Here is a 19,401-nt window from a genome sequence, read left to right on the forward strand (position 1 = left end):
TGCATTACCACTTTATGGTAGTAGCATTTGCTGTGTTGCATGAGCTGCTGCCAATGACAGCTGTCATAAATCATCACTTATGGGATTCAATCTGGGTTAGCACGCTGCCAGCAGACAAGGTACCTGACTAGGTTTTGGAGAGTTATTCCGACTAGAGTGGAAATGAACATGAGTACCTGTGGAAGATGGATGCCCTCAAAGGAGATGCCGTGCTCCTCAGAGGAGGTGGTCTCTGCAAAAAGCTCCAGCAGGGTGTAGCGGTTGTCAAAGTCCATGTGCAGCTCGATGCCATCCTGCTGGCTGAGGGACAGCAGCACATAGGCACGACTCCCTAAAGACAAACAACACCAGCCTTATCAACACTGACAGATTCTCACAGACCTATTTTATTTCCTGTATTTACTTCTACTACACATTTACATCAATTATACTATTTATTCAAGCATTATCTGGGAATCATATCCATGAGCACCCATTAAAGTACAGAATATAACAGCCCCCCCCCCTTTTTTTAAACAAATCAAAGACAAAAAAGATAAAAGACAGCAATATCTGTGCATTTAAAAATGTGGGTTTGACACATCAGTATGGGGTGTATTTAAACCATTTGTCTTTCCCCATTTAAAAACAAATGATTTTTCATATTCTCATGGGTAAAAAGTAAAACTTGAATATTTGATTTACAGATGGCTGGGCTGTTTCTAAAAATGGGTGAATTCAATAAGATTTCACCACTGTTGCTCACAATAATTAGGCTTGTCAAATACTACACATTAGCATTTCATCAAGAGGCTTGATTGTTTGACTGGTGTTAGGCAACTGGATAAAAGCTATGATGCAATCCATATTAGACAAATAAGACAAAAAACATTCACCTCACCCACAGCAAAATGCACTGACCAGGTCAGCAACTTTTGTGCTGATACTTCACTATTCTTAGAAACCACTTTCTGCAAAATAATCCAGTCAAAATGCATTCATCTACTTTCTGCTGAAGTGTGAAAAGCATCAGTACAGTACAGAATAATGTAGTCATGCTACTTCCTTAATGTTTTACTACTTACAACTGATCATAGTAATTTGGATGTTAATATACTATCTCCTAAACCAATTTAACATGCAGTGTCAACTATAAGGAAACAAAAAAAAAGTGCAAACACTGAGGTGCTATCTAAACACTGCTCTGTTTGTCTGAGAGGCTGGTCTATCGTGCCAAATTCTGCCTCAAGCACCGGCCAGGAGTTTAAGGTGGGACTACCTTTTTACAACCGATGGCAGACAGAAAGCGGTTTCAAAGTAATCACAATTCTGTTTGCAAAGTGGTAGTTATTTTTTGTTTGTATATTCAAATATCTCAATACTTTTGAATTTGCTTTGAAATGGTTAACGAGAAGACCTTTTTCCATGTTGCTTTGTTTTATACTGCCAGCAAATTCAAATGCCAAAATACTGAGGGCAGTGTTTCCCCTAAGTTCACAGCTTTGGGGGTTTTGGGGGTGGGGGGGTTCTATGAAAACGAGAATAAACTCATGAAAGCTGCAATCCATTTCTTATTGGTTAAAATGAATGGATACCATCTCGTGTTTTTCCGTGGGTGCTCAGGGATCGGCGCCTATGCCCTTAGCACTCTTTTAAAGCTTCCCAGCTTTTCTGCCGTCTTTTCACACAAAACGAAACTACTCTGTGTGATATGTGCACATGAGACTGTTACTTAAGACTGTGCTTAACCCTCTGGAGTCTAAGGGTATTTTTGGGGCCTGGAGAAGTTTTGTCATGCCCTGACATTTGTGCTTTTTTCAGTTTCTTATAAATATCTAAATGGCTAAAGTCTAATCTCACTGTAATCAGAACAAACTGGGCTATAATAATATGTGAGCAGCATGTATGTACATGATTGTGTTTTTGAGAAAAAAAATGTTATGCGTGGTTAGTGTAAAACTAAAAATGTTAAATCACTTGAATAAGGCAATAAAACACATACAGTTCCTGGGACTTTTGAGAACTGGAGCTTGTAGCCTAGAATTTTTTTTTCTAAATGATGTGAAAATCATCTTGTTTACTCACTTACAGAAAACAATATATTGATTTAAATTTTCTAAGACACTTTTTGTTGGTAAAAGTCATATGCGAGTAGGCGTCAACTATCATGAATTCACACCTGAGAAGACAAAGGCCTGCATAATGAGCTGCATAATGAGCCATTCAGTCAGCTGTGTCACTGAGAGGGAAGAGTTACAAGAAAGAATGTGAGGACAAAATAAATGAATATAATTTTATGTTTGTAGTTGATTTATAATATATTTAATTTTCCCACAACATAATTTAATATTCACTTGTGAGTGCAGTTAAACAGTTTATTAGGAACAATCAAAGCTGACTTTCAAACTGAATTTTTTGCATCATTACTCCAGTCACACAATCCTTCAGAAATCCTTTTAACAATCTTATTTTCTACAAAAAAAAAAAAAAACATTTATTGTTGTTATTATTATTATTATTATTATTAATGTTGAAAAGAGATGAGAATACTTTTTTCAGGTTTTTTAGGGGGGATAAATTGAAAGAACAGCATTGTTTACTACATTTGTTACAGTTACATTTATTGGTACATTTATATTATTTACATCAAGCTTTTGAATGGTATAGTAGTGTATATTGTTATTGAAACTTCATAATATTTCACTTGATTATACATTTAGTCAGGAATTATAGTTTGGAAAAAATCTAACTAGTAAAATGTTTACACGTTATGTGAAAACTAGTACAAGTATATAAATCAATAAAAAGAGACTTACTCATGTTTATGATCTCTGCTGAATAAAGTGCTTCATTCTTTTTTCTGAGGAAATCCAAATCTCAAATCCTCAACCACATCACATCTTTTTGGGGTGAATTATGTCTTATTCCTCTCATTGCGAAGCAAACAGTAAAATAAAAAAAACTTGAAGAACAGTCTCGCTGCGTTGTCTTCTGTTGTGTGGGCGTATTCAAAAGCCGCGCGCTTCAGTGAAACATTTGAATCTCAAAAGCGTGTTCAGCGCGGGGGCGTGGTCACATTAGAAGATAATGAAGGGAGACGTGAAAAACGGACATCGCGTGGTTTTCATATGGATTACTTTATCACAGAATATTTGTTTTCAGCAGCACTTGTTTAGTTTAAAAGTAGACATGACAGGCTTTCTATAGATATCTCTGTCATGTCTCTTCGTTGAGTATTCACTGAGTTACAGTTCATTTTAATGACACATTTGTAACTGAAGATCAGCGCAGACAAAGGCTGCAGACAGCACTCCTTGATTGTTATCTTTATTTTATAAATGCACAAAGTTTTGTGGTTATTATGTCTGTATACAAAAAAAAGTAGACCCTTTACAGATTCGATTGATGTATTGCTCTTATCTGTACGATCAAAACTGAAAGTGTAATGTAAGTTCTTTTCGGGGTTATCAGGAGAAAATACCCCAAAACGCGTATACGTGTTAATCGACTCCAGAGGGTTAATGCTACAGTATTTATTTATCATCAGGTGTTCAAATCGTGGTAATCGAATATGGTTATAATGATAATTGAAATATGAAGTGGTAATACTAATCGTGGGGAATTTTATCATGATTTATCGTCAAACCGGTAATCGTTACATCTCTACTGTATTATGTGCAATACTCAGCATTCAAATGAAGTTTAAATAAATGTTACATAAAGTGCATAATCTAAAATATGGCTAAAAGAAAACATTTTTATCCATCCTACAGTCTTTTAAGTCCATTATCTGATCGTCTTTTCCCCGTAATATTTGTAAATTATTATTATTAGCCTATTATTATTGGTTATGTTTTTATATTAGTTTTTTTCCCCTTCATTTCGATCTCTTAACGTTCAGAATAGCTTTGTAAATAATAGGCTACTGCAAATGCTCGACACGCCTATAAAGCTTTGATTATGCTGACCGGAATTTTTACTATAATGCAGTTTAAATTTAACATTTCAATTTATTTCGGCTAATTAATAGACCATAATTATAAATACTATAGTGTTTCGTTGAGGAATTAATCATTAACGTAGTTTCATTTGTAAATGAAAACACAACATGCTCATTTATCATCACAAATGGGCATAAATACGGTTTAAAATAAAATCAAAACTTTATTGGCATAATCATCAGGCATTTTCTAAATATATGGTAGGCTTGCAAATACTAGCATAATTATACAAAACGTTAACTAGGTAAAGCGATACACAAATTGAAAGGTGAAATAAGCATAAACAATAAATAAATAAAAATATAGCCCTAATAAGTTAATGTAATAATAATAATAATAAACAAATATTAAATCAAGTTTTCCTTTCTCTTTGGAGTGTTACAAGCTCTTGGTGCATAAAGAAGATCTGTAAAGTTTCAAACCCAAAGAGATATTTTTTATAAAAAGTTAAGACTCGTCCACGCCCTCCTGAAAACGCCTCTTATAACACGCCCCCACATGTCTACATCACTGTCTGGGAAGATTTGCATAACGCTGCCCAGATGTTCTCGCAAAGAAGGAAGGCGTGACTTTGATTCTTGCTGTTGCCGCCGGCACCATGTTGTGGAGACGCTGTTTCGTGGTGAAAACGAAAATACTTTGTTTGGCCTTACAAAAGAGGGCACGACTAGAAATCAGTGGTTAAGTTGTATTTACAACACTGTTCCAGAACAGTCCAACCCAAATATTCAGATGTGTGCAGCCCATTTTATGGAGGACTGTTTCCTGATCCTGGGAGGGAAGACTACACTGCCGGCTGTTCTGACTCACAGTCTGTAAGTATGTTAACATACTTTTTGCAAACATTTTATTGTGTCGTGCTGCACCACTCGCGTCTGGTGTAGACACAGTATAAGTTAATGTAGCTTTCTGATACTGCATTTGAATTTTCAAGCCACATTATTTGAAATTAGCGCGGGCAAACTTTTTTCTCTCATGGGCCGGGTGTGGCCCGCTGGCCGCCTACTGAGTAACCCTGCACTAATACGTAACATTAGTATAATAGTAACATTACTGATCACATGTTCAGGATTTCTCTGGTAGCTTAACATAAGCCACATGCCTGTGGTCTCTGTTATGCTGAAGTAAATGACAAAAATGCCTCAGCCTAATCAGAGGAACAACAGATAAACAAGTACATCCTGTGAAAGAGTAGGAATAAGAGTTAAAAGAATGGAGGAGGAGGAACTGGAAGCCCCCCTTCGTAAGGATTCCTTTTTCCTCTTTCAAAAAAAAAAAAAGAAGAAAGCAGGAATAATCACAGTAAAAGTAATGTCTGATAACTTTGCCTCTATAAATCCGATTGATTAACACAACTATTTTTTTGTTTTAATTTGAGGCATAGCTCTAAAACAGAAGCTAAATAATTGAGCATGACAAAAGAGCTCAATCAAACATATGTTGAAAAATACACAGTGTTATCTCATCTAGTCCTGAAGGGTCCTAAAGCATAAGTACAATCCTGAGACACTGCCAACACCCAATGCTGAGAGCGCTATGACACAGCCCTCTCTCTCTGTGCCTTTCACTGATGACTCACATTACCCAATACCTCATAGCGCACACTGGCAGGGAATCTGACGGCTTCAGCAAACTCAGGCCGTGGTCTAAAGCCAATATAGTGAGTCTTTTACTTAAAGGGTTAGTTCACCCAAAAATGAAAATTAGGCCAAAAATTACTCACCCTCAAGGCATCCTAGTAACATCCGATGCATTTTTGTAAGAAAAATAACCATAATTAAAATTTAATAATGAATTTAATCTAGCTTGCGCTCACTGTTGTAAACCGAAGCAAATCTGGACGGATACGTCGGAGGTCGGTGTTGAGGTGAATGAGTGGCTGTCAGTCACTGCACAGGTGTGGATATTTACTGTACTTCGCAATCACTGATTCTAGCCTACGTCTTGGAAAATGTCCAAAATAAGAATTTTCTCTGGATATTGTCCTCTGAACAAGTAACATGTCTGCCATGTTTGTTTTCAGGAAAAAAGCATTACAATATTGCTCTACCAATGGTGATTCAATCTAAAGATTGGTTAGCTCATATCACATCAAACCATGATATGCAAATTATTATTATTGCTATACTTTTTTCTCGAATTGTTCTCGAAAAAGCAAATGAAGAATTTTGTTCCAAAATGCTATAAATCCATTTTGGTGAATTTGAGTAAAAATGTGTTTTGTGTTTTTTTTTTTTTTTCCAAGAAAGTGGAAAGATTAAAACCACTATTTTCTGTTTCAAACTTTCACATAGTATCTTTAGGTTATAATTACATTAAAAAATCTAATCCAGATTTTGATTTTCAAAGATTTATTATAAAATTTTATTTTATTTTTTTTCCAAAATGCAATAAATCCATTTTAAATCCACGTTTTTTTTTTCTCATTGAATAAATATAAAAGTTAGTTTTCATACTGAAACTGTTAAAAATACACAACAAGTTGATCCACATATGACAGGCTCTAAACTTGGTCAACACTGATCTTATATACAGGCACTGGACTAAAAATACATTCAATCAGTCATCGCTCCCAAAATGAACAACATCACATTAAACCACAGAAATTTCAAAATGATATTTCCCTTACATTCAACTAGCTACCAAAAGAGCATTCATCTTTGCCATGTTACATTCATTTAGTTGACTAGTGCTATACGCTGTATTAACAAAAACATTAATGCCATTATTAAAAACACACTGACAAGCTACGCAATATCGCGTTCATAATCGAATGCGACTCATCGGCGATTATGAACGCGATATTGCTTAACTTGTCAGTGATGTTAGGCTCTGTGTATTAAATGCTGCTCCATCTGAAAGCACACAATGGAGATTTATCACAGAACTGCTTTACTGACGAGATGTGCATGACAATCACATGCGATTTATCATGCAGCCCTTGTTTGTTGATCACAAAGTACAAAGTAGAAGAGGAAAACTAGGATGGCAGGTGTATTCAGAGTGCCGCAATTACTGTTTACAGTGCATGGAATGGTGCGCTGTGATTGGTTGAGTGGATATCGCATTCTGCACAGAAAGGAGACTGCCATTTGTCGCAGTTTGGAAAAAAGGAGAAAACATGACAGAATACTCGGCTGATATCGCATTTTGCATAAAATTAAAAATTGAATTTCAATATCGAACAGTTACAATACTGATTTTGGCAGAAACTCAATTCTTTCAAAAATGGCATTTATCGCGTTTTGGAACCAAACTCTTCAAATTATTCTTCCTTTTAACTGGTTGCCTTTGAAATAAAAATCTTGTGTAATCCCAGGCTATCTGTAATCATATGAACATTTAAAACTGAAATAGGTCCTATAATTTAATTTCAGTCATATGTGTTACATAAAAACATAATCCTTTCTGGATTATAATTCACCATCAAAATTAGGGATGTAACGATTAACTGTGAGCTGGTTGAAAATCGATTTAAATATGACGATTCAAAACGGTTGAGATGCTAAACCAATCGCAATTCTTTTAGGTGTAGGAGTTTATATGAATGTATGTCTGAGGGGAACTTACTGTCTTTAGAAAATTTTAGATGGTATTTTTTCTTTTCATCTTGCCTCTGTATAATGCATATTAAACTTCATTAAACTTCAAGTGCAGCACTGCTTCGTTTACAGCAAAAACCAAGGAAACGCTTTAAGCACCACCTACTGGCAGAGAGTGAATCTACATCTCATACAGCTCGTCTGCTGTTTCATGCAGATATTTTTATGTATAGTTTCACAAAACTGAAGTCAAACCATTCTGTTTTTGCTTCCAAATTTTTAAATTATACAATCTAATTTAATTAAAAACTGCTCATGTTGCATGTATGCAGCATCTTTGTTTGGATCATGATTAAAATGCAGTGGTTGCCTCTAATTTTAAATGGAAAGAGCACAGACAAAGCCTTATTTTGTTTATATGAAGAGATTTATTTTATTTGTGTTATTTTATTTGGGGCTTGTTTTACAATTTTAATTAGTTTTGTTATTTACATTTACATTCTATTTAAATTTTGTCATTTAGCAGACACTTTTATCCAACGCTACATACAAACGAGGACAATAGAAGCAATCAAAACCAACAAAAGAGCAATAATAATGCAAGTGCTATATTAGTATATTATAGTTATATTATAATTTCACAAAGACAAGTACAGCATTTTGTCCAAGCAATAATAAAAGGACATATTTAATTAATATTTGCCTTAAATATCATTTTGTTTAAAAATAAAAATCGTGAATCGAAACAAATCGTGAAATAAAAATCGTGAATCGAATCGAATAGTGAGTTGATTGAATCGTTACATCCCTAATCAAAATGATACATTTAATTATTCCAGCTGCTGTGAGAAAAGGCTATAAGCAATCCGCCACCTGCAGCATCCTCACATGTAATATAGCCTAGCCTACTAGCTAGGGCTAGGCGATATGGGCAAAAATTAATATCTCGGTATTTGTGGGCAATTTGCGATATACAGTATATATCTCGGTATTTTCGTTTTTGTATTAAAAAAAAAAAAAATCTGTATTTAATATATATTTCACTTACCACCCAATGTTGTCCAACAAAAAGTGAATGTAACCATGTAAGCCTTTATATGTGCAAAAAAAGCCTAACATCACATTTCATTTGAACATTGCAACATTGCAATCTAAAAACAAAAATAACGCTTTTAAAGCGGAAGTTAAATTCACTAAACTAACAATTAAAATAAATGAGAACAAAAGCACAGAGTTGTATCAGTAGGGCTCCAGACTGCAACCATTTTTTTTGCTAGTGCGACCAATTTTTGTGAGAGGTCGCAATGGTGCGACCACCGTGTTGTCCAACTCACAAGCTCTGCTATTTCTGTTGCATTTGAGAAACATCAAACAGCGGAAGAAACGAAAGAGAAACTAAACCGCGCTACATTTCAGCTGCGCAGTGCAAACCGTTTATCAGCTCCGACAGTGACGCAAACAAACTTGTCCGAGCTCAGAACAGCTTTCCTCGGGAGCCAAAGTTGATTTCGCGACACCATTACTGCACAGATGCAACAGTGCTGCGAGATCCAGTGAGAAGAGTTTGAATTTGCCACACAATGACAAGTTGCAATGAGATTTACTGAGAAGCATTCAAATTCTGCACAGAAATCTCTGTTATAAACAGCGCTGACATACATCAGGAAACCAGAAGCGGTAACGCTAACTATAACCATTGTGTTGTGGTAGAAATAGTTGAATGCATTACATAATTAATTTCAGGGTTTGTACAACCTTTTGAGAAAGAAATTCAAGCACTTTTCAGTGACTTTCAAGCATTTCACACAACGGTTTCCAGCACTTTGAAGCTCTAAAATGATCCAGTTTGAATGTTATTTTTAATAGGTTGAACAAAATATACTTTGCAGTAAACAAATACTTATGTAAATTGTTAAAAATACATCAAATCACAATTATAACCAGTAGACAGCAGCAGAGGAGCACTTATTGGCTTATTAGTCATTCATTTATACTTTTTCTCTATATTTTGAAATGCTAAAATCACTACTGCAAAAAAAATCAGATTTTGTCTGAATTTTACACTTTTTTGTGTATGAAGTAAGAAAAGTCACAAACTTTTCTTCAATTTGCTTCAAAATCAGTTCCATATGCTAGAAAAATAATGGTACATTTAATAAGAGTGGAATATATACATTTTCTGTATATAAAAAGTAGATTTTCCACCTGTTACTGTTGTTAATAGAAGTAAATTTTCTATGCATCTTAACTCAATCTTAGTGCATTACTGTCAAATCTGTATAAACAACAAACAAAAGAACAATAAACAAGAAATGAACATGAAAAATTAATGGCATTAATAAAAACAAAAGAAAAACTCATCCTTTCTAATCATCCTACTACTTGTCCGTTTGATCCTATTCCATCTCATCTCCTTCAAGCCATTTCTCCTGCAGTTGTACCTGCACTCACTCACATCATTAACATATCACTCCACTCTGGTGTTTTCCCCTCATCATTTAGACAGGCTCGTATAACTCCACTACTTAAGAAACCCACCCTCAACCCATGTCTTTTAGAGAACTACAGACCAGTTTTCCCTTCTTCCTTCATGGCAAAAAAACACTTGAACGAGCTGTATTCAACCAAGTCTCTACCTTTCTCACACAGAACAACCTCCTTCACAGCAACCAATCTGGTTTCAGAAGTGGACATTCAACTGAGACTGCCTTGCTCTCAGTTGTTGAAGCCCTAAGACTGGCAAGAGCGGAATCCAAATCTTCAATACTTATCTTGCTTGATCTATCTGCTGCTTTTGACATGGTTAACCACCAGATCCTCCTGTCAACCCTACTGACAAAGGGCATCTCAGGAACCGCACTCCAGTCGTTTGAGTCTTACCTATCAGATAGGTCCTTCAAAGTATCTTGGAGAGGTGAGGTGTCCAAGTCGCAACATCTAACTACTGGGGTGCCTCAGGACTCAGTTCTTGGACCACTTCTCTTCTCTGTCTACATGGCATCATTAGGTTCTGTCATTCAGAAACATGGGCTTTTCATACCATTGCTATGCTGATGACACTCAGCTCTACCGCTCATTCCATCCTGATGATCCATCGGTAGCTGCTCGCATCTCAGCTTGTCTAACAGACATTTCTTGCTGGACGAAGGACCATCACCTTCAACTCAACCTTGCCAAGACAGAACTGCTTGTGGTTCCAGCAAAAACTTAGTCTTGCCAGTCTTGCACCATCAAGTTAGGCACATCAACCATAACTCCTTCAAAAAGAGCCAGAAACCTTGGAGTTATGATTGATGAGCTGACTTTCTCAGACCACATTGCTAAAACTGTCCGGTCTTGCAGATTTGCTTTATTCAACATTAAGAAGATCAGGCCCTTTCTTTCGGAACATGCTGCGCACAACTCCTTGTTCAAGCTCTTGTTCTGTCCAGGCTAGACTATTGCAACGCTCTCTTGGCAGGTCTTCGAGCCAGTTCTATCAAACCTTTACAATTAATCCAGAACGCGGCAGCAAGATTCATTTTTAATGAGCCGAAAAGAATACACGTCACACCTCTGTTTATCAATTTGCACTGGCTACCAATAGCTGCTCGCATAAAATTCAAGGCATTGATGTTTGCATACAAAACCACCACTGGCTCTGCACCCCTTTACCTAAATTCATTACTTCAGACTTATGTGCCCTCTAGAAGCTTGCGTTCTGCAAGTGAACGTCACTTGATTGTGCCATCCTAAAGAAGCACAAAGTCACTTTTACGGACTTTTAAATTAAATGTTCCCTCCTGGTGGAATGACCTGCCCAACTCAAACCGAGCAGCTGAGTCCTTAGCCATCTTCAAGAATCGGCTTAAAACACATCTCTTCCATCTTTATTTGACCCTCCAACTTTTGCACTCACTATTCTAATTCTAATTTCTATTCTATTTTTGTATTCTATCTATTTTCTTTTCATTTATTATACAATTATAAAAAAGACCTCTAACATTAGCTTGCTCTATTCTTTTTCTATTCTATCTGTTTTCTTTTTATTTATTATATTATTTAAAAGCCCTTGCTACGTATACTGCGTTTAGGCTAACTGAGACTTGTTATAGCACTTTTGTTGTTTTTGATTGCTTCCATTGTCCTCATTTGTAAGTCGCTTTGGATAAAAGCGTCTGCTAAATGACTAAATGTAAATGTAAAAATTATTAGTAACTGCACTTATTAATGCAAAAACAATAGTAATTTTATGATTAAATGATCTTTATTTTGAATACCCCCACACACCACCCGCAGCGTTATCTAATAAATGAACTTTTCCACTACATTCTAATTTATTGAGATGCACCTGTATATTGTTATCGTGATATAAAGTTACTCATATCTAGGGCTGGGCAATATATCGCATGAGATTCTCAAGCTCATTTTGTCAGTAAAGCCGGTTCCCCGATTACCGCTAAATCTCCATCACCTGCTTTCAAATGGAGCGGCATTTAATATACAGAGCCGTAGTTCACTGACAAGCTACGCAATATCGCGTTCATTATCGAAGGCGATTCATCTGCGATAATGAACGCGATATTGCCCACCCCTACCTCATTTGTTTCAATCTTGGTTGCAATTACATTTTCAGGAGTATTATTTGTATTTACAAGTGTAGCTTGATCATTCACATCTGCTTCCTCCATATTTCACAATATAACGTTATACAAACAACCTTATAAACAAACAGAACCTCCCCGTACGGGCCACCAATATTAACACTCCACTATATATTATAACGGTGGTACACTAAATAAAAGGGAGCGTCTGTTCTGCTCAAGCAATGCCAATAAATAACCCACAACAACCAATAAAGCCTCGATAAACCCCTGGTGTATTTACAAGGCAATTTTCAATAACCTAGCCAACATCAATAACAAACATTCAGATGAATACATGAAATACAACAAGACTGACAATGTGTAAACAGTCCAGCACGTTGAGTGAATACAAGATCAGTCTCACCAGTGTGCAGTGTTCAATAGCAGAATCTTTTCTTTAAGTCCAACTGTTCAAAGTCCTCAAAGGTGAGTAAAAAATAGCAAAAAGATATACTCCACAATGAGACAGCAGCAACAGCCAGGACAGTTTATCCCCCCACCAACAAATTACGGCTGAGAGTAAAACCACGCTCACCTCCATGGCCATTATACGGTCATCTCTATATACAGATGTAGCAGCACTTACTTCCGGGCTGCCAGGCGTAAACTGATGTAATGAGTTAAATCACATCTCGCGATAACAGATTCAAACACAGTAATACATAGGGGAAAATAAAAGCGTAAAAGGATAATAAAGCGTTCTAACTTTCATAAAACAACAATTTACATATATAACCCTATTATGTGGCCATGCTACAAACTTTTATATAATTTGATAAGTATTATATTTATTATTTATTAAAACCTCATATCCTGTTTATCATATTCATTCATAAAAACAAAAAAAAAAAATATAAGTAAATAACTAAAACAAACAGACAAAATCTGTTACAGACATTTGTTATTAATTTGTTTCAATAGGTTTGTTCAAGAGATACATATTTTTATTTAGATGTTTGGCAAAAGCAAGATATTTATTTCAAAGTATAGGGCCTATATAATCCACATTATACCCTTGCATCCACACAGACTACAATGGAAACAAATTTACAGAATAAACTCCTAGACAAGAAGATGCTGGTTTTTTGCAAACTTAGTGATATTGTGATTTTTTTGTGTGCATTATTCACAGCATGGATGGAAATATTGTCCTTGTCTGGAATAAAGTTTATGTCAATACTGAACTAATGCACACTTGCTTAGTTCTTGTATTCAATTAGGGGAAGGGGTTAGGTGTTACTTCCCCTAACTAACCATTAGGGGAAGTCGTGGGTTAAAGAGTTTGACTCCTAACCCTACCGTTGTGGGTTTGAGTCTCGGGCCAGCAATATCACGACTGAGGTGCCCTTGAGCAAGGCACCGAACCCCCAACTGCTCCCCGGGCCCGCAGCATAAATTATACCCACAGCTCTGGGTGTGTGTGTTCACTGCTGTGTGTGTGCATTTTGGATGGGTTAAATACAGAGCACGAATTCTGAGTATGGGTCACCATACTTGGCTGTATGTCACTGTCACTTTTTAAAAAAAAATAAAAAATTATATTTATACTGTTGTAAAATACTTAAAATATTAAACAATATTGAAAGGTTATTGAAGTCTAAATGCTACTTAAGATTTGCAATAGGCATAATGCAATAATTGTTCAAGTAATGCAATTTAAAAATATTCAGAGAAAGTAATTCCCAAAAATACAGCTATTTAAAATTGTGTGTCCATGTTTTTCATTTTGCTGCATCAAAAATTAAGATCAAGGTTTGAAATACATGCAAGCATTCAGCAGTATTACCAGTACTTTTCAAGGAAAGTGACTTTAGTTTTACTTTTCATTCAAGGGAAATACCCTAGGAAGTAAGAGTTTTACTTTGAACCACTGGAACAACAGCTCTAACAGAGTACCCCAGGAGTTTCAAAAGATCACAGCCAAAAGACCTGTGATGACCCAGAGGTTGTCAAACAAAATAACCACGAGTTAGATATAGAAACCAGACTGCAAAAAGCCAGACTCACCCGCATCATGAGAAGCCAAGGCTCGCAGCATCTTGCCAGCGCTGCGTCTGGTCTGCCGCTCCTTGTTGCAGAGCAGCTCCATGAGCAGGTCAAGAGCGCCGGTCTCCTTGAAGACTCCTACCAGCGAGCCGATGCTGGCGTAGGCGCTCAGCACGTGGATGGTGTGCGTGATGCTTATCCCGAAGTCGCTGTTCTTGGCCATCTGCTTCCGGGCGCGGCGCACGAGATTCTTCACGTCGTCTTTCATGTCCAACAGCTCCCCCTTGTCGACATCTGCGGGGAACTGGCCGCTGGGCCGCTCCTCTTCCTCCAGCAGAGGCCTCTGGGAGTCATTCTTGCGCTTGCCCAGCAGTGTGGGGCAGTTGGCGTAGACGTCTTCTGTGGACATCCACATGAGGATGCTCTCGCTCTTACTCTCTCCTGAGGTGGAGCCACTAGAGCCTCCGACGCCCGAACTGCTGCCGCCGCCGCTCGCGTCATTGCTGCAGCCTGAGCTGCTGCGGTCTTCCACGGCCAGCAGGCTCCAGCGAATCAGGTACTCCGTCTGGCCGTCGTGAGTCCTCCTCTGACGGATAAGCTCCTCTGGGTAAGCCTGCAGCTTCGGGCCCAGCTGCACCAGCAGGTTACCGTTGCGGCGTTCGCCCACCATGGTATCTGAGGATACAAGGATTGATATAATGAGGATGTGTGACCCGTGCCGGCAAAATCAGTCGGAATGAGGTGCACGGTCTAATTCTGAGCTACCGGCACAAGAAGAAGTGAAAAATGTCAGTTTTGGTCGAATTTTATTTTTTTCACAAAAATGAGTTCATGAAGCCCTCTTCTAGTGATCCCAATGCTCCAAATAGTAATTAAACATCTAAAATGATCTTTATTTGTATGTTTTCTGAGAGGAATACCTTTTTCTCTGATTTAATGCAGGCTTTTACTCATGTATAAGCAGTTAGTAAACTTAACTGCACTTGCTTGATGTGTGACGAAGAAACCTCAGTGGTTCTCAGTGGTCAAAACAAGCATGTTTGAATTTGTGTTTACCATATTTGATGAGCTTTTATGATGTCTTTAAAGTAATTTCAAGTTTTTGCACATCAACAAGCATGTTTGAGCTTCAGTCTTAGGAGTTTGTACCGATGAGTAAATGACGATGGCAAGGTTTTAGTGGAACTAACTTTCAATGGAGGCACAGAAATGTCTAGGTTTTCTTAAAAGGAACCTTAACTTGCTTTTCCAAGATGAACAAAACATTTGGGAACGAGGAGGGTGAGTAAATGACAGAATTGTCATTTCTGGGTGAACTATTACATCTGATCATTTCAAGCAAGATAAGATACGACTAAAGTGTTAGGATGTTTCTGTAGTGTCCATAATCAAGTGTCACATTAAAGAGATACTTCACACTAAAATTACATTTATGCCGTTGACTACTCAGCTCATATTATCCTGCTATTTTTCCATCAAACACATAAAAAGGGTCAACTCTGAAGAAATTCTATGCTGCAAGGCACCAAAGCTACCTAATCCTCTATACCCAAGTCTAAGATATCAGTCATTTCATCTAACACCTCATTATGACTTAGTCATGAACGACACGAGGGCACTAAAAATGACAGATGCTTCAATGTGGGTCGTTTTGTGTTGTGAAACGTTGTTCGCTTGCATCACCAGAACATCAATTGTTATAGATCTCTAACAAAGTCTAAAGTTTATAAAGAAATCGTACGTACTAACACAGTGTGCATGTCACCCCGCGGCTAAACCAATGTCCATTACTTCTCGCAGCTGCTGTCATGCGCTCGCGCAGCTGCTAAACAGCGACGTGTGGGCCTTGTGTATGTGTTCACGCGTGTCTGAGCAGCGCTCCGCGGACGATTCACTAACCTCAGCCCGCTCTGTGCTCGCACCTGACGGCGTCTGAACCCTTCCAGCCGCGCTGCTTGCTCTCCTGAGACGCGCTAAAAGAGCTGAGCTGAGCAAGTGCGCAACACTGCGGGCGGGCAACGAGACGCGACGCGTCAAAATGAAACGCCATAAAAAAATAACACACAAAAAACAAACCTTTATAGAGTGAAAGCAGCGCGAGGAGGCGTCGTGCGGCTTCGAGAGCGTTGTGGTTAGCTGCGTCGCGTCGCTAGCGGGGTACATATGCTGTAACTAGCTGTCAGTGCGGCCTCGGTGTCAAAAATACACAAAAAAGCCCCGCGGAGCTCCGCTCGGACTCACCTCCGGTGTTGCAGGGCCTCCCCTCCTTCTCGACTTTCCCCCGGGGTGGATGGAGTTTTCTTCTCCGTGGTAGCGTATCGTTGCCCAGCCTGAAGTCGTTTTTGCTGCCTGTTGTATAGTTAAGTGAGTGTAGTCTAGTCCTGCTTCCTGTGGAACAGGTATGAGTTCAGCTCGCCTGTGCGCCAATGTGTGGGTGCAGCAGCACTTCACTGCCATCTGCAGGCGTGGAGGAACAACAACAACAGCCCTTATATTCGATTATTAATGCAAATAGCATGTGCCGAAATCCGCACACCAAACGAAATGCAAAGTTCAAGGTTTATTTTAACAAAAAATTATTCCTTGAAGAATATTTCAAAACTAAAGTGCACGTGCACAAAAAAAAAAGATTACTTATTGCATTTTCAATTAATTGTTCCGCTGATTCACTTAATCATCTGATGTCTGTTTTGTGCCCTGATCTCCTCAAGTGTTTGTTAACCACTGTTGGTAATCTTTAGCACTGAAGATGTGTGTATGTGTGTGTGTGTGCGGTCACCTTTTGTTTGTGCACTTTAGTTTTTGTTTTCACCTCTTTGTAAATTTTCAGGAATAAATTTTTGTTCAAATGACCTTGAGGAGCTTTCATTTGGTGTGCAGATTGTTTTTTGCCTTTGCTTTTTGTCTTTTTCACTATTGACTGAATCTATGCACCCAATCGTAAACATATTCTCGTTGTTTTACTTAACTGGTGCAGAGTTTGTTCATATTTTTTTAACAAATAGCATGTACAATGCCATCTCCCACTGTATAACAAATCAACATGCATCAACAAGAAGGAACAAGGAAAAAGAGAGAAAAAAAGAGAGAGAGGGTACAAGCATCAGTTTACAGAAAGATATAAATTATACATATTTCGCACTTTATATATTTTATACTACAGAAAATTACTTTGCAGGTAAAAACCATTAAATGCTTTTTTTATGTGAAAATGTTAAAGGAGGAGCATATTTGAATTGCTCTACTACTGCTTTACTATTCTTAGATTTTGACATCACATCTATATACATTTTATTCTCTTTTTCAAGCACTATAAAAAGAGGATTTGCTCTCTTTGCAAACTTGCATTTAAGAATGTGAAGTTTACATAAATAAAATGTACACTGTATAACAAAACCAACATCCTTTAAAGAGTGATCCCTGATATAATAATAACCCAAAATCACACGTTTATAAGATAAGGAAAATGTTTAAAAAATATTATCAACAATGTAAACCTCTACATTATTCAAAAATGCTGGTTATATTGGCAGGACCAAAATAAATGAGAAAATATTTCAGTGGAACATTCACAACAAGAGCATTTTAAATCAATTTAAAATTGCTTTTGTAGGACAAACTCTATGAATTAATTTATATGAGATTTCCTTAACCTTATGGAGGAATTTTTGAGGTAATGACCAAACTTGAGTCCAGTTTTACATTATTGAAGGTATAAATAACAGAAGGCATAGAAATTTATCTTTCAAAAACAAGAATCTAATTTTATAGTTGTTAGGAGTAGCCCTAATTCTAGCAAGCTACTGTTCCTTATTATATGTTCGTGAAGATTCTTATACTTCTGCATGTGCATCAACAAGAAGGAAGAGGAGTTTATATATATATATATATATATATATATATATATATATATATATATATATATATATATATATATATATATATATATATATATATATATAGCTAATAAATAATGTAACAAAACAAACTTAATGCTCCAAAACGCTAACACCTTTAATATTGCTTGGTCTTCGACTTTTTAAACACTGGATGGCAGTGTTGCAATTGAGAGTCTGAATAAAGTTTGCAGAAACAACACCTAACCTGCTGTGATCCAGACCCAAGCACTTCTTGTTTTATATTATCCTGCTAAAATCACTGCAGGATCAGTTATTTGCTAAATTATTTTCTACAGAGGATCTAAATTCTGCAAACCACCAACTTTATGAAGAATCAACTCTTCAGCCTTTCTCCCTATTTTTATTAGTTGTGTCTGATAAGGCAGGTGTGGTTATATACTATTGCCATACTTAAACACGAATCTTAAAACAATAAATAACATGCACGTTTTTGACATTAAGTGTGGTTATATACTATTGCCCATACTTGGGATTTGATTATGATTATGAATGATGATAATGATTTGGCCTGCAATAGTGCTAAATAAACATCTTGTACGTGTTCTCATATTTTCATTCTTTCTTGTCTCTTGCTATAAAAAACAACAATATATGCATTAATGAACAGGAATCAGATTTGCTTGTAAGACAACAGGTAATCAGAATCAGACATGCGAAATCAAGATAAGTGCATCTCTAAATTTACGAATGTTTGAAATGAAGTAAGAATTAAGACAATAAATATTGCAATTTTACAATGTGATAAAGATTAGATTAAATATTGCAGCTACCTTTGAAGTTCTCTAATTCAAATAGCTGGGTTGCTGACTTAATGTCAGGTTTTTTTTGTGCAATAGCCTCCTCTTATTTATACTGCAGCCTATGTATTATTTGTTTTATGTCATAAAGCTATGCAGTTTCTGGGTGAATGATTGGTGGTGGAATTGGCCGGCACCAGCTCAAATCTTGCCTATAGGATTGATCAGGGCCTTACTCTCTTAAACACGAATCTTAAAACAATAAATAACATGCACGTTTTTGACATTAAGATTTAATGTTCAAACACATGCCAAATATACAATATTGATGTAGACAGCATTAAACAGCATTGTGGCTCACAGCTGGATAAAACAAAGAACAGGACTACTTTTGGAAGGAAGATAAATATTTCATTTCATATCTTAATCTTAATACTTCTCCTCCCTATTGCCTAATATTAAGATTTAATTGTAATTTTTATATTACTTTGTTTGTCTATGCACGTTGTCATAATTTGATCTCAATGTGTGATGGTATTTGTTTAATTTATAAACCAAAGTTCCTGGCTTCTGATTGGTCAACAACACACGTTTTATTCTAACATAGCCTG

The 19,401-nt window shown here is 36.8% G+C and overlaps 1 protein-coding gene across 3 annotated transcripts in view; it reads right to left on the reverse strand.

The window, feature by feature from the left end:
• The window catches only part of LOC109047116 (cullin-9-like), a 54,211-nt gene extending 37,627 nt beyond the window's left edge, over nucleotides 1–16,584 (reverse strand). For all 3 annotated transcript variants that reach the window (XM_042736357.1, XM_042736356.1, XM_042736355.1), the window contains exons 1-3: nucleotides 16,375–16,584; nucleotides 14,155–14,808; nucleotides 177–331 (exon numbers count right to left, since the gene is read on the reverse strand). In XM_042736357.1, the coding sequence (XP_042592291.1) occupies nucleotides 177–331; nucleotides 14,155–14,803 (804 nt within the window). In that variant the 5' untranslated portion in view covers nucleotides 14,804–14,808; nucleotides 16,375–16,584. The remainder of the gene's footprint in view (nucleotides 1–176; nucleotides 332–14,154; nucleotides 14,809–16,374) is intronic.
• Nucleotides 16,585–19,401: the final 2,817 nt, after the last annotated feature.

The sequence above is a fragment of the Cyprinus carpio genome, chromosome B13, assembly GCF_018340385.1.
Source record: "Cyprinus carpio isolate SPL01 chromosome B13, ASM1834038v1, whole genome shotgun sequence".
NCBI lineage: Eukaryota > Metazoa > Chordata > Actinopteri > Cypriniformes > Cyprinidae > Cyprinus > Cyprinus carpio.